Source organism: Micrasema longulum, unplaced genomic scaffold (assembly GCF_059751315.1).
Source record: "Micrasema longulum isolate JH-2025_06_02 unplaced genomic scaffold, ASM5975131v1 h1tg000629l, whole genome shotgun sequence".
Taxonomy (NCBI): Eukaryota; Metazoa; Arthropoda; class Insecta; order Trichoptera; family Brachycentridae; genus Micrasema; species Micrasema longulum.
In genome coordinates, this window is record NW_028277825.1 from 273,883 (window position 1) to 290,797 (window position 16,915).

Consider the following 16,915-nt stretch of genomic DNA (forward strand, 5'->3'; position numbering starts at 1 on the left):
AACTTTGAACTATTTAAATTTATTTCAACAGAGAGGGAAAACATTTTTGAGAAGGAAATATGGAAGTCTAGGCATTTACAGGGCTTATGACCTGTCATTGGCTGGTTTAAGTCACACACTGTGTAACATTTACCATTCTGCTCATGTTTGAACATCCACATTTCCTCAACTCTTCCATCTGTTGACTTTTGTGAAGTAAAAGAGCTGAATGTTGATATTTTATTTTCTTTGTTTTGTAAAACCAATCTGGTCCATAAAAATCCATAACCGATATGATTTTAAAAAAATACTAAACAATTTTTTTTTTAAAGTTGTCATTAACATTTTTGTTTTTACATGTATTGTTCAATATTTTTTTTTGCAAGTCGAGTGATACGGAGTAGCTCTAACCAGTGCTTTTTTGACATTGTAATCGAAGTTATGGATAAAACTATAATTGGCCTTATAATTATTTTGGTTTATATGTAAATATGTTTTTTTGTATTATCAGTATTCCATCATACATTTTCCCAACAGCGTTTAAGAGGCTGATAGCTCTATATAATTTCCGCATTCCACCCTAGAGGATTTTCCTTGTATTGAAGCATAACAACAGCCCTCCTCCGATTTGGAGAAGCGTATTCCTCTCCTAAACATCGTTTAAAAAGCTTGTGTAGCCATACAAAAAATATTTCACCACCCGCCTTTATAAACTATATAGCAACAATATCAAAAACTTGCGCTTTGCAATTTTTCGTATACTCTCTCATATCATAATCTGCATTTATATTTACTTGATAAGGTGGTGCCACTGCCTAAATTTCCTAAGTGCGTTTCATACACCTCCTCGAATTTCCATTTCTTCTAATTCCACTATCATTCGTCACCATTTTCCATATTTTTCTATTACTGCTGTCATACCTTCCCTTTCATTAATGTTTCGGGATTTTTTTACAGATTTTCGGAATATTTTCATGTTTTATTGCAAACTTTTTGTCATTTTTATTCTATCTATTTCTTTCAGCAGTTTCTTTAGAAACACACAGTCGACTACCGGACCATTTTTCTAAAACCGGTAATTTTTTAGATAATACAAATTCAAATATCGGAAATCCAGTATTACGATATTTTCTCTATATTTTTGCTAAATATTTAATAAATACTTAAAAACCATAATATTTTTGTCTTCATTGATTTTAGTTTTCAGGTAAAACTTATTGTAAAGATGGCATTAAAAGTGTTTCAAAGTAAATCAACAATAACGAATAAAATTTATTGTTTATTTTTGAGGTCTTCAACTTCAATTTAAGCTTAAGAAGGTACCTACGTTTTTTTAAACGTGACAGTAACATCTTTAACCTAACAAATTCAATGCAACATAAAATAAGTAAACAAACAATACAAAAATTAGGAACTTTTAAGCAAGTGTGTAATGTGTACAAGTATTAAATCTAAATTAGAAAAATATTCAGCCTATTATTGGCGGGCATGGCTTGTAGTAGTACTGTTGACTTACTGAAACGACTAGGAAGCTACTATCGCTACTGACGGAGTTTGGTTGAACGAAATTACTATTCTGGTTTCGGGTTTCTGATTGGTTGAATGGGCGGAATAGGGCATGGCGTGACAAACAATCATGAAATTTGAAACTTTAAAACCAGACCAAAGAAATAATCTCATCTTATACCGAAACCCCGGTAGGTAATAGGGAAGACAATATGAGTGTTTTCAATATCGCGTTTGTTTCCGTTTCTGATATTTCGGTTTTTCTATAGTTTCGAAAACCGGTATATTTGCTCTAGTTTCATTTTCTTCAAACTTTTGATTGCACTCGCTGGCATCCATTTTACTCCCTGTCAAAACCACCCTTCCTTTTTTTCTTGCTCGAGTTTTTTTTATTTCATCATCCCACCATGCACCACCTTCCTTTCCTTCTTGTTTTGCCACACTGCATACTTCCGTTGCTGATATATACATACATAATATTGATGTTTTTTGTTGATATTTCTTTATAGAACTCTATAGTTAATGATTATGATAAAATTATAAACAAACTTATCAATGAAACTTCTTGGTTTAGTTTTGCAGTCTTGAAAATGCCTACTTAGGTGAGAAAGCGCTCGTTGGTCAAAATAATAAAAATTAAAACTTAACCAAGAAGTTTCATTGATAAGTTTATTTATAATTTTATCATAATCAATATACTTACATGTTTTTTAAACATTCAAACTCACTATCAATGCTTATATTTCTACACTATTTCTACAAGGTAAGGTTGTATAAGAATACTAGTAGATACCTAAGGTGATTTTATTCGTTATATAATTTTTTGTTGGTGGTAAGAAATTGCTATAATATACTTGTAGCTATAAAGTACGGAGAATATATATATATTTTTTGTTGATATTTCATAGTCTGGGCTGACATCCGAAAGACTGATACAAACATATCTATCCGGCTGTTATATTTTTGTAAATATAGTACATACCTCAAGTTCAAAATAATAAATTCAAATTTAGGTTACAAAAAGCGACTTGTGGGATTTAGTTTTTAAAAATTGTATGCTATTTATGTTCTGATTATTTTTAATTTGTATTTTAATATAAATTTGTTGCATCAAAGAGAGAAAACATTTTAGAGAAGGTAATATGAAAGTCTAGGCATTTACAGGGCTTATGAACTGTCGATGGCGGGTTTACGTGGTCACTTTACACCCTGCGTACCATTCACAATATAAAGTATATAATAAGTATGCATTACTTTTACGTTTTTGCTCTCCATAGTATTTTCTGGTTTTGTTATTTGAATTATCGCATTGTTATCAGTAAAATAAACCAGCCAAAGACAGGTCATAAGCTTTGTATATGCCTAGACTTCCATATTCCCTTCTCTAAAATGTTTTCAATCCCTGTTTTAATTTGTTAATCTTAATGACTCCCTAGGGGGTGAAATCCAGTATTTTGTCTACAAACATTTTGACAAACTCAAAATATGGTAAATATGTAACTTGCTTTCAGCTGGTACTATCATGTCTTGGTAAAAGGCCTCAATAAAGGGGTAACATATGACTTACTCAAAATCTGAACACTTGTTTTTTAATACAGTCTCCGTGTGTTCTTTATGATTTCCAAGGGTTTTTTAATAGTGCAAGCACTCCCAATACACACCCAAAATTTCTTAGCTTCGCACATATTCTATTTTAGAGCAATAACCTAATAGAGTCGCCCATACGGAGAAAAACCATTCAATGATTATTGACCACTAAATTGGCTACAGATTACAGCAATACAACGGCCGCAGGTACTCGGGTTGAGAATTGCGAGCGCTAACCGAAACCGTCCATTACACGTTTGTTGTTAAACCAAACCAAAACAAAACCGAACTAAAACCAAACTAAAAATTTAAAACGTTTATGGGCTTTTCTAGAAAATTATTACTCCGAGTTTTCTATATTTTTTTATTAATACTTATTGCGACAAAACAAAAAGCAGCGGTTTGCATATGGAAGTTCATTGCTACAGGAAATTGGATATGAAAATAATTTCTTACAAGGGGTAAAACTTAGAGCATTTAATTGTACGGCAATGCATCTTGAAAATGTATGAAAAAATTCACAAAAATGAACTACTTTGAACTACGTCACAAGTCCTACCGAATCAACCAACGAGACAGTATTGTGCTATCACCTCGAAAATCTATATTTCAGGTTTCCGGGAAGCCATGCCACTAAGCAGCAGAACTCACCGACTAGAACTTGTGACTTCACTTGAGGAGTAATTTCAAAATTACAAAACTTTCAAAAATCATGGCGCTGAATGCGATACAAATAAATAAAAAAAGCGAAAAATGGGCTTAGTTTGATAGTCTATAAACAAATAAAAAATATGAAAAACCACTGGAATTTCCTATTGAATTCAACTTGACGCTTTGATCATGGAAATGCTATATTATTCTACTTTACAAGGCATCAGGTTCTTGACGTCCTGTACGTTCTCTGCTGACTGTTGACTGCGAACTTAAGGGAGCGGAAATGGAATGATGATGGTATTATACCCTCGTTTTTATCAACTACCATTATTTAAACCCAAAACATATTTTACCTAGTTCACCCGGAATGCAAGGTTCTTTAAATACATTGCTCACTTTAATACGAGAATTTGTAACCATGCCATAAGTATGAATTATATTATACCCAAAACCCATCCAGCTTTTGCTCAGAGGTACCTATCCTTTATCGCACCGAGAGTGTTTAATATTTTGGAAGAGCGTATTAAGCTCTCGAGAGTAAAATTTATTTTCAAGAGAGGGGTTCAGGACGGAATTTGTGCACTGGATTGGGAGGGATTTGAGTAGGAAACTCCTTGATGATTTAAAAAATATTTTAGTTTGTTTCATGTAAATCAAATGTTTGTCTTTATTTATTTTTTTTATATTGATGTGCAATGCATTTTTTTTAATGTTTCTTATGTAAGATCTAAATTTGTTGCAACAGAGAGAGAAAACATTTTAAAGATGGGAATATAGATGTCTAGGCATTTACAGGGCTTAGCTGGTTTATGTGGTCACTTTACACACCGCGTAACATTCACCATTCTATCTTTATCAAGACATTTACATTTCCTCTTCCATCTGTTGACTTTTTGTAGTAAAATAGCTGAAACCTTTATTGATGTAGGTGAGATTAATCTGGCTGAATTATTTTACCTACTGGCAACGCCTGAAAGTAGTTTTTTCAGTTTTATACTTCATCCAATCCCAGTTAGTTTAATCAACAATATTTGGAGTATGTCCTAATGATTGTAGAATTTCCTCCCTAGGGAGTTATTAAGATTTTAATTTGTGGCAACAGAGAAGAAAAGAAGAGTTGAGTAAATTTAAATGCATAACTGGTCTCCCTTCTATGTAGGCCGGATAAATCATATTGAATCGGTGCAACATATTTTGCTAAGAAAAGTATCATGAATGATTGGCCTCGAGAGGGGAGACTACACTTACGGAGAAATGGAGTCAATGTTAAAAATCTTTAGTTTACAAAAACGTAGAAATAACATTGACTCCATATTTATGTTTAATTTACCGAATGGCTTAATTGATGTACCATCGTTATTGGAACAAGTGGCATTCAATGTTCCAATCAAAGAAATAAGAATGTGATGTTCCTCGATATACATAGCATAAACTATGGCTTGCATGCACCAATGTCCCGATTGTGTCGTATTGTAAACTCGAGACAAGATCTGGACTTTTTTGGTGTAAGTCTTAATAGATTTAAAAAATCACTAAGATAGACCGGATCTTGTCTTGAGGTAGTAATTAAAAATAAAAAAAATTGTCCTAGTTTTAATTTTATTTAGTTGTATTTTATTTTAAAAGTGCCTGTATTTATTATAAGAAATTGTGTTTACGAGCGTTAAAATGGACTGCATAAGTCCGTCAAATAAATGAATAAATTAATTAAACATAACTAGAATTATAAATGTTACGCAGTATGCAAAATAGACACTTAAACCAGACCGTGACAGGTCATAAGCCCTGTAACTGGCTAGACATCCATATTCCTACCTCAAAAATGTTTTCCCTCTCTGTTGCAACAAATTTAGATGTCAATAGCTCCCCGGGGAGGAAATTCAGCCTGTCTACAAACATTTGGACATACTCAAAATATTGCTGATGTTTCTTTTTTTGTATAATATTTATTATGATTTGTTTGTTGATGTTTCTTAGCCCAAACGTAGGAAAACCACTCTATGACTATTGGCTATTAAGTTAGCTACAGTTCGCAGCAAAACAATGGGCCGTACTCAGGTCGAGAATTGCCTAATAGATATTAATTATCATTGTAAACACTTATGTAATATGTACCTGTGTATTTATTATTGCAGAGTTATTCTAATTTCTTTTTCTAGACTTCGCCTATATTTATTTTATAAAACCGAAAATACATGTGTGTGTTTATTTTTTTATTTATTTATTCGTTTTGTTCACAATAAACTTATGTTACATTTATTAAGACATAATTCCCAACTCAATGGAACCAAAGTCCTGTGTTAAGTTACTTTGTTTGTCCGTCGCATCTCTGAAACGGCGAGTCGTAGCGGCCTGAAATTTGGACACGTCATTTTAGATGCGATTTCAAGGTTAACGTTATTTATTATTTTCGAGTAAAATTTTAATCGACCTCTACTAGATAAAAACTCAAACTTTATATGGATGCCTAGTTCGGCCCTGACATATTGCCCATAATCAACCGTCATTATCAACAGTAAACATACTTTAATTCGCAAATTTATCACCTAAATTTAGAAAAAATAGTATCTGAAGTAAATATTTTGTTATAATGAAAGTTTTTAAACAACATAATACACGTGTTGGGACAATAAATACCAAAAATCAATGTAAATCATGGGAAAATATTCCAAATCAATTACCTGTGAAAACTGTCTCCTTTAATACCTTTGACGCGATTTTTATTTATTATAACGTAAATATCCATAAAAGTTGAAGTAAAAGTTTTTTTACAAACAAAGCCAAGCACAGCTACAAAAGCATCCGATCGAACCGTTATGTTTATGTTGTCAAATAAAACAAAATGGCCACCAATCGGTTGCTATCCAACAAACCAACATCGCTCGCGTTCTATGAAGCATGGTGATAGGGCTTCTCTCTACGTTACGCATTATTACTCTGAGGACACGATAGTGATGGGATCAAACTGGAATCTTACATTCCTCGGGGATCCCGTCGGCCGTGACGAGCCCCCGCCCTGGCCGGGCCGAGGAAGACGCAATGCGATCGGAAGTGGCTTTCCACCCCGGGGTGTCCGCTCCAGGCCCGGCGGCGCGGGCGGCGGGCGGCGGGCGGCGCGGCGCGCACGTGCGGGCCGAGCCAGATATAGCTCGGCCGCCGCCGCCGCGCCGCGCCGCCGCCGACGCCACTCCCGCCGGCGCGCCGGCCGACTCCGCGACCGCTGACCGACACGTCCGACACACATCCCGGCAACCATCCCCATCAGTGACATTTCCCACAAGTCAACACGGTGCAGCTTCTCACGCTTCCGCAAGATATTGCATAATTCCGTTAAAACAATTGGCGATTTGCATTTACCGGGCGTCTGACAACGTTTCCCGGTCGTATTTTTAGACGCTTGCGATGCGCGTCGTAATTCTCCGGACCGTCAATCTCTAATACAATCTGTAGTGGGAATATTCCGGAATACAAGGACGATGCCCCTTCGGCGGTGAAGTAGAATGATGCAGTCCGAAGTGATCTCAGTGCTTGAAGGAGAGCCCGTGGTCGTGTCTCTAGACGTCGCCGAGCCGCTGCAGGAACCCTGGCTCTGGTAAGTCCCGCTCCATCTGCATACCTCACTACGCCTGCCCCCCCTTACTTTCCCAATGTCAAGACTTCGCGTCCGACCTCGCGTTTTCCAACATTTTATCAATATTTACACTACGAATATATTTTATACATTATTTCATCATATTTGCTGGAAATATGTTGAACGTGTTTACAGGTATTGGAAATTTGAAAGTCTATCCTAATAGCATGTCAAAAACATAGCATTCGGCTTACTTATACGAATACTTTAAAACACCGGGAAAATAGCGAATATTCGAAAAAAGTGTCGGTAAATTCAAAGAGAAAGTTTCATTTAATAGTTTGTTATCCCGCTGGAAATCTAATTGGTTTCCACACACACATGCGAACTTCAAAATGTGATCCATCGTATACTGTAGTTTGAATACGTTCAAAGTTATTTGCGGATGAGCTTATAGGAATTAAATGAACTGTTTTTCGCACTGAGAAAGCTGGTTAATAAAACTATTACGAGAATATGTTCATTATTTTATGTGATTCAGCTTGAAAACGTGTTTGCATTATTACAGAAAGTGTACAGTGGGTTTTATCATCGTTACAGTCATATTTTTATAATTATTAAGATTAAGAAAATTTTTGCAACGGGTAATGCCTCATTTTAAATTAAATTTGACAGATTAGTCTTAATATCAGATATTTCAATGAAGGAACCACCTCAACTTTTTACTTAAATGTAATAATAATAATTAAAACCATTGCAGGAGACTGCGGCAAGACATTAAATAAATTCATTTATTATTAATCAGAACACGGAGCACACATAGTGATGCGTGTTGTCCAGATGGTGATATAAAATTGATATTTATGCTACAATTTTTCGTTTTTCTATTTTTACGTTATATGTATGCTACCATTTTCCATTGTGTTGTATCTCGAATCAGCACATGGCTTTTGGTCTTATGGAATTTGGGATGCGTTGATGTTTAATGTAATATTTGCATATACTTTTGTCATAAACAAATAATTAGCATATTAACGTACTTGAATAAAAAAATTCACAAGAATAAAGTTCAAGTAGGAATACCAATATACTTTTAGTTTGGCATGTATATTTTGTTAATAATAAATGTACATTCTTTGAAGGTTGAGATTAAATTTTAATGTTTTACTTTATTTAATGTGAAAACTGGGAACTTAAGAAATAAATTGGATCAAACTTAAAGCAGTGGTAACTAACCAATAATTAGAACTAACGAAATCACCTATGCTTTATCCTTTAATTTAATATTATATTGTCACATGTCTCCTTTTTTTATGTAATATTATTGTGTCAGTTAGTTTCAAGCTTCGATTACCCTCCGTTTTATCTATTCTATATGATTATAATTATGTAAACTTTTATAACTAATTTAATAAGTAACATAAAAATGTTCATCAAAATCATATTTTTTTTTATTTCAGAAACAAAAATGTATTATTTATGTGTCTTTAAATATTTTGTCATTGATCTATATGTAAACTCCGCTGTCACAAAATGAAGTTATTGCGCTAATTCTGTTACAATTTGTATTTCCCACTGTGTTACTCTGTTGAATTTTCTGTTTGTGTTCCTTTCCCACCAATTAAATAATAAATTCCCATAGCAAACTTCCCGAAGATAAAAATGAACTGTTTTGTAAACTAGTTGTAATTATGTGTATATAGTCTGTCCCTAAATAAAGTACATATATCTCCCAAAACCATTGTAGAAAATGGCATATAAGTTGAAAATGTAAACAATTTACCATCCCTGAAATGCCTGCTTAGACGAAAGCTCTAGTTGGTCAAATTGAATAATGTAAAACTTAACCAAGGAATTTTATTGATAATTTTATCAAAATCATGAACGATGGCGTTTTATCAAGAAATATCTGCAAAAAACATCAATATATCGGTAGCCAGGTGGCAAAAGGCACCATTTGTAATTTTCAGAAGAGCTGGAATAAGACTGATTCAAATTACGAACTTAAATATTTGAGTGGTTTATTCAGTTTTCAATAAATTAATTAGTTTTTTTTAAATTGTAAGAAATTTAAATATTGGGGTGGATTTTTATTATTTTCTGTGTATTTACTAAATTTTTTGATAAAACTGTTGAAAACAAAAAAAAAACTACAGATGATCCCTTCTGCCATTTAACTACCGATATATTCCTTGGCCCATGCCTGCATTTCATTGTCATTTTTTATTTGATAACAATTAACAACGTTTAGCCAAGATTCAGACGTTGGGTGTTTGTGAACTTATATTTTCATCTCTATTTTAAAAACACGATATTTAATATACAGGTTTCAATGAAGTAATAACTACTTAAATTGAAAAAAATTATTTTTAAAATAGTTTTATTTTAATTTTAAGTAATAAAACATAAATATGATACATGGAACCATATACCCATGAGTTATATCATAATATCAGTAAGAAAACATCATATTAGAAACATAAGACACAGTATTATACGAGTACGATATTTATAGAAATGATATCAATACATTTTACTTTTAAAAATATTAAAGTAATTTATTTAATTATGATTCTAAAAACAATTGATTGCGTCTGTTAGGTACGGGCCCGTTTCACACGTATCGCGCTAATCTACTCCGTCCGGTAAAATTAGGATTATTAATTATGGTGTACTGGTTTTGGTTTTATTTGACGATTGATAAATGAAACAAACATTAAAAAAAAAATAATGAATCCGTCCTATGTCCTTTATGGTGCCGCGTTATGTTGAACGATTGACTAAATTAGCGGATAGGAATTTGAGTTTTATTCTTTAAGTAAATCAGATTCATTTTCGTATGTTAAAATTCGTCGTCTAAAGCTTGGGGCGAAATTGTCCGACGGTTGAAATAATTCGGTATAGTACCATTTCGCTGAGTCTTGCGGAAACAATGTGTATGAGGGAGAAAGAGTTTAAATTTCTCGCTTACAACTTCAACGAAATTCATTGAAATGTCAAAACACGTTGAAAAAATTTAAAAATTTCAAAGTTTTAGTATTATAGTATTTTTAGTACCTATTTTTAGTATTTTTTTTATATCATTTTGCTCTAATTCGTAACGACAGTCCTTAAAATATAGCTTGATTAGAATGACAGCAGTCAAACTAATTTCATTAGTGATGGGAAATTGCTGATCACTGATCAAATCGATTTTATCAGTTATTTCATGCAATCATGAAACTCTGTCCCATCTCTAACGTTTTTGCAAAATGATGTAACCTGGTAAGAACCTAGTCGTTAATAATTAGGTTTATTTTTGTTTTTTTTTTGTTTTAAAGCTGATTTTATATATTAATGTTGATTTATGTTTCAAGCATTGTAATAAAAAAATTAATTAGCACGCCAGATACAAATGATTGTTCGTGTGTCAATATAAATAACTCCTTTGACGTTACTACAAAGTTATGTCGTCATTTTTTCTGACAACTGTCATTCTAATCATGTTCAATTTTAAGGACTATAAACACCGTTCAAATGTCACATTGTACAATTTTAACATTTCGATTTAATAACAATAAATAATGTTTCTCGATTTAATGAATTACGAAAGTAACTTGTGTCAATTTTGAGGTTATTTATACGACTGAATATTTAGCCAGATAAATATTTTATGGGGCAAGTATGTAGGTCCTTTTTCCTGTTTGTATATTTTTTATTTATGACATTTTACATTTTCAATCAGCTTTATTTTATATGCGCAAATATTTCAATTCTGGGGCCATTTTTAACGAGTTGTAAATAATTTATTATTAAAAATGGGAATCAAGTTGTGGTAGAGTGGAATACGAACTTCGGACCTTTGATCTGTGAGTCCGAGACACTAGCCGCGGGAACACAACCCGATTCAATGGCATGAACCTACCTATTTGTATATAAACATTATTATATTTTTTATTTATATTTCGAAAAAATGTAAATATCTTTAATAACATAAGCAATAAAATGTTTTTTATATTTATGGATAACTTACATAGCGCCATTTTGTAATATAATTTATTTCTAAACTATCAATTGGTTATTTATTTCTAAACTTACCCCATTATTTATTTTTTAACCATGCATCATATTTGCGTACATTTATAAACAAGCTGCGTGCGTATGTGCAGTTACAACACTAACACGTTATTCGTATTAATAACAAAACAAAATAAACCATACAAATCTCAAGCGTCTAACGAAATCTAAATCGATCAAAATTAATAATCATATTTATTAATTGATGTATTATTTGATTACTTTGGTGTTTTACACCCAGAGTTTGTTATAAAAGAACAAGCTGTAAAAAAAATAATTCTGATCGTCATCAGACGTTTGAAAGATAACATTAATAGTAAATAAAGAAAGTAAATTACACCACTCACAAATTATTGAAATTTGCATTGACATTGGTCATAAAAATAATTAATTACATACCTAAATATACAATTGATAAAATGTTTATACGATTGGATGAATATAAATTTAAATATGTATTACAATAAATCTTTTTTGCATAAATTTGGCTAAACACAATAGTTAAAATATCTGCTAAATAATATTTTTCCGAACAAAATAAAAATTTAATGTTCATTTTGATACTTTATTTTACTTTAAAATCTATGGAAAAATAGCATGTTTTGTAAATTGTTTAAATTTTAGATAAATACAATCCATTTTAAAAAAAGGAAAAATTTCACAGATGACGGATTTCGGGTTTATTTCAGCGTCTTACCAAGTTGGACCCAAGTATAAGCGTGGAATAAGTAACTATTGTCGCTATCACAGCTCTATACCGAGTGTAACTTTACGAGAGGTTCAAGAATTTTCGCTTTTAATTAATTGATCTATAAATTATACTTAGTATTTGAAATAACGATTTAATTATGTTGAATAAGGCACCTTTAAAAATTATATAATATGCGTCCCTCTGCACGGGACACAGTGATCGAACATTAAATTTAATGTAAAAAAGTTATACATAAATTGTAAAAGAACAAATAAATAAGTAAGGCCTTACTTGTTTATTATCAATATTATTGATATGGATAACGTATATAGCACCATTTTCGTAATGTAATCCCTCAAGAGCGCTTTACAAAGTGTTTCATAAATATGGATATTTTTGTATGATGGATAACTTGTACGGCGCATCCAAGATCATAATCAGTCAAAGCTTTTGGAATAAATTCATTATGGCCTGCAGGGCTTATTACATGAGACCCGATGGGCTAGATTAACTAGCATGTAATAGTCAGTGATAGCTGGCTATTATTTTTTTAAATTACAGATTTTTCGCTGTTCAATAAAATATTTATAATCTACCATAGGTATCTGCAAGACAATTATCATGAAATTAAAATAAAGTATTTTTGAAAATATAAACAATATTATCAATGCCATAACTCTATCCGCAGCCAATAGTTTATAGGACACTGCGTTGTTACTCTGAACGCAGTGCATAAGCGATTATTATACATACAACAGTCTTATAATTCATTCTCCAGTCAAGGGGTCATGAAATACTGCTGTGAAAATATGCCTTTAATAGATATTTCACGTCGTCATGCAGGAAATCGATTCCGGGACCTCAGTCGTGATAGGCAAACGCGCTAACCAATAAACTATGAGGAAAACTGATCACGCGACTGACTTTTTCGAGATTTTTACTAAGTAGCAATCGAGTCGATAATAAAACTCGTCTAGCGGTGCTGTTCTGAACCGCTCTCACGGCCGTAGAAAATTTATTATATTTTGTATGTAAATACGCGGAATAAAAGTGTTTTCTACGGCCGCGGGAGCGTTTGGAATATCACCCCAAGGCACGGGTGGTATTTTGAACGAAAAGGCGCGCGTTTAAAACGCATTTTTAACGCGTATTTACGTACTAAATACACGCCAACAGAGCGATATTTTCGCGCGCAATTCCATTCACAATAACCAGCCCAGGGTTAGCTATATTTGTATACAAAACCGTAGATATTATTCATTCTGCCTTGACACGATATTACAACCATAAGGTTTATTTTATTTATTTAAATTTTTAAAACGCCACTTTACCATTTTTGTTCAATCTGGTAATGGTTGAACTCATAGAAAAGATCCAATCTGTACATCTAGGATATGGGATAGGAGGGGGAATTGTTAATGTGGTATGTTGTGCGGACGATGCTAGCTCAGAAAATCTGAAATCATAGCTGAAAAAAACAATGACCGACAAAAGTGTAATGCTAGATAGTCTACCCCAATGAACAAATGTATGACCTTCTCTATAATACTAAAAATATGTTATTTGACTGCGGAGCATAAATCCAGAGATCAGGTCAGCATCTTCAGATATTTAGGCATAGACCTGGCTGGAGGAGCTTATCTCTTTGAAGAAATATAAGTGTAAGTCAACGAGACAGCTGCCATCTCGGGCGCTCTAAAATCCACAATATGGAAAAATAAAGAGATGAGATGAGAAAAATAAAGAGATGAAAGCATGCGTAAGACCAATAATGACTAATTGTCTTGAAGCAAAGGCAGATACAGTCGAGAGAGGACTTTCGAGATGAAGACATCGAGGATGGTAGCAGGAAAATCTCCAAGGGATCACTCGGGAGCACCATAATAAGAGATATGTGAGGCTGAGGACACCGTAAGATGGAGTAGACAGCGACGGAGAAACTAGTACAGTAATATTCAAAGAATAGACACCACCAGGCTTCATTTGTTGAACTACATTATCGACCTTACGGGACTCGTCCTCGTGGAAGACCTCACAAAAGATGTAAGGACAGCTGGGAATCCACCTCACAGGAGGAACACTCGGGAGAACAGACCACATAGGTCGATAGCAAGGGAGAAGAAGAAGAATATAATTTACATGCGTATTTGTACATTAGCAGACTTATTATCAAATGGCAATTTCTACCAACCACACAATAAAGTATAAAGTTTGAAATAATTTTAATTTCGAAACACGAGAAAAAAATACATAAACAAATAAAAAAATATACATAAATAGAACTAGCAATATTTGTAATGTAATTAATTGATGGCCATAATAGTTTTAATTGGGAAAAAGGAATGAAGAGACTGAAAAAGAGGAGAGATTAAGGAAGAGAAATGAAATGTTTCTTCAGTCGTAACACTGTCAAACATCTTTGATAGCGGATAGGAGAAAATTCCAAAATTGAAAATCATTAAAAATACTTTACAGATTTGCTATGGATGATTTTTTTTAGTCTTAAAATAGCACAAAGATAATACATGAATATCCTAATATCAACTTAAATCTAAAAATCATTAAGATATTTACTAAGTATTAACATTTCTAAACAGTATATGTACACAATAAGTTTTTCTGGGTTATTATGCCGTGTGTCGTTCGTACTCTCTACCGACGTTTCGGATCGCGTTACAGCGTCCATCATCAGGGTTGATGTTATTTGTGTATGAATATGTGTTACGTTAGGTACTTAGAATTTACTAACGTAACACATATTCATACACAAATAACATCAACCCTGATGATGGACGCTGTAACGCGATCCGAAACGTCGGTAGAGAGTACGAACGACACACGGCATAATAACCCAGAAAAACTTATTGTGCATCTTAACGGCCGTGAAAATCTAAGAAGTTTAATCAGTATATGTACACTTGAAAGCTATAACGTAAAATATTGCAGAGAACAAAACATTTATAATTTAAATGTTTGGGTCGAATGTAAACAAATTGTTTGCGGTCGAAAAGTTGGAATCGAGTTGTATAGTGGTATTTTAACCTCGGTCATCGGTGATTCGTGAGTCCACAACATTACCACGGGACAGTTGTTGTGCAGCTTTTTTTGTTAGTTTATGCATGTAACACTGTAACACGGAATATCGTAATATATAAATGCTATAAACTAATTCATTCACACTCTTTACATTTTACGTATGAATGTATTTTTAGTTATAATCATTATTTTTAAAAACAGCATTATTTGATTTGAACAAAAAATATTTTCTACTTTAGTGTGGAAGATGTTTTAGAATACATTGGCCGGCGCGTGTTCGTATTTGTTTGACGTTTAAACATAAGTGTGGCCATTTGAAGCAAAAAAAAATAATCTTTGAATTAATCACTCTCTAGGGGGTACAGAAGATCCAGATTACCACCCCTGGTGTAAATATAAAACATACTTGATGATGTGTAATTCTTAAGTTTTGTTCTTATTAATATTAAACTTGGGTGAAGAGTAAAAATACAAATTGTTTCATTCGATTGGAGATTACTCCACTTTGTGGTGTAATGGTTAGAGCGTTTACTTACCATGCAAGAGGTCTCGGTTTCGATTCCCGGTAAGCTGAGGTAAATTTTTATTTTCAACATCTGTTTTTACACTGCAATAATTTACGAAATGGCACCTGAAGCATAAGCATTATACTAAGAGTGCCTACACGTAGCAATAAATGGTGGAGATCAATGGTGATTGAAGTAGGTACACACTGAGCAACATTCACCATTCTGCCTATATTTGAACATCCACATTTCCTCAATTATTTTATCTGTTGACTTTTATGAAGTAAAGATGAAACCTTTATCATGTAGGTGAGATTCATCCGGCCGAAACATTTCGCGAGGCAACGCCTGAAAACAATATTTCAATATTTATACTTTTTATACCAGTTACTTTAATCAGCTATGCTTTGAGTATGTCCGATAGCGTTCCCAGTGTACCATTGTAAATTAAATGTTACAGAATGTCTGAAGTGTCTGCCGTCATAATAGATCTTCACATATCGCAGTGACGTCAGGAGCTTGCGTAGCACTGACCCCCACCACTAAGAATGTTTGAAGCGAAAGTCATAATTAACTCAGCTCTTTAACTTTACAAAAATCAACAGATGGAAGAATTGAAGATACACGGATGTTCAAACATAGGCAAAATGATGAATTATACATACAACAACATAGGCATAGGTATAGGCATAGGAAACATAGGCAAAATGTCTCATAGTGTGCAAAGTAGCTACTTAAACCGGCCAATGACAGGTCATGAGCCCTGTAAACGTCTAGACTTCCATATTTCCTCCCTAGGAAGTAAATTCAGTCTTTGTCTACAAACATTTAAACAGATGCGAAATATTGTCGGTTAAACGTTAAAGTGTCTGCGTATGTATACTAACTAAGAGTAACTAGGAGACGCAGAGTAGAGTAAGATCGCGTATTTCTGTGCACGGGTGCACATACGAGCGCTTCGTGGCTACAGCTACAAGCCGCTATAGAAATACTTCGGATATGAGATGAAATGCATCGGAATGCGCGGGCGATGATCATTTTAGACTGCGTTAAATTAAACACTTACATTTATCTGCAGTTGTTTGAAGCTTGCTCATCAAAACTTCAATGCAACCGCAACTTCCATCTTTCTGATCAGATTTTATTCTGATTCTGTCCGTCAATCTATTAAAATAAATAAAGTAAGTCTGCCATTTCGTAAGAAGACATAACTCGTTGATGCACCGAGCTGTACAGTTATATTATAAAGAAATAAGAAAATATTTTTTTTTTATATTTAAATGTAAGTTTAAAAAAAGTGTGTGTGCAAACATGTTGGCTCTTAAAAAG

The 16,915-nt window shown here is 33.3% G+C and overlaps 1 protein-coding gene across 2 annotated transcripts in view; it reads left to right on the forward strand.

Moving 5' to 3' along the window:
• Positions 1–6,866: 6,866 nt before the first annotated feature.
• Positions 6,867–16,915, forward strand: part of LOC148280034 (uncharacterized) — a 176,253-nt gene continuing 166,204 nt past the window's right edge. For both annotated transcript variants that reach the window (XM_088229027.1, XM_088229029.1), the window contains exon 1: positions 6,867–7,318. In XM_088229027.1, the coding sequence (XP_088085153.1) occupies positions 7,227–7,318 (92 nt within the window). In that variant the 5' untranslated portion in view covers positions 6,867–7,226. The remainder of the gene's footprint in view (positions 7,319–16,915) is intronic.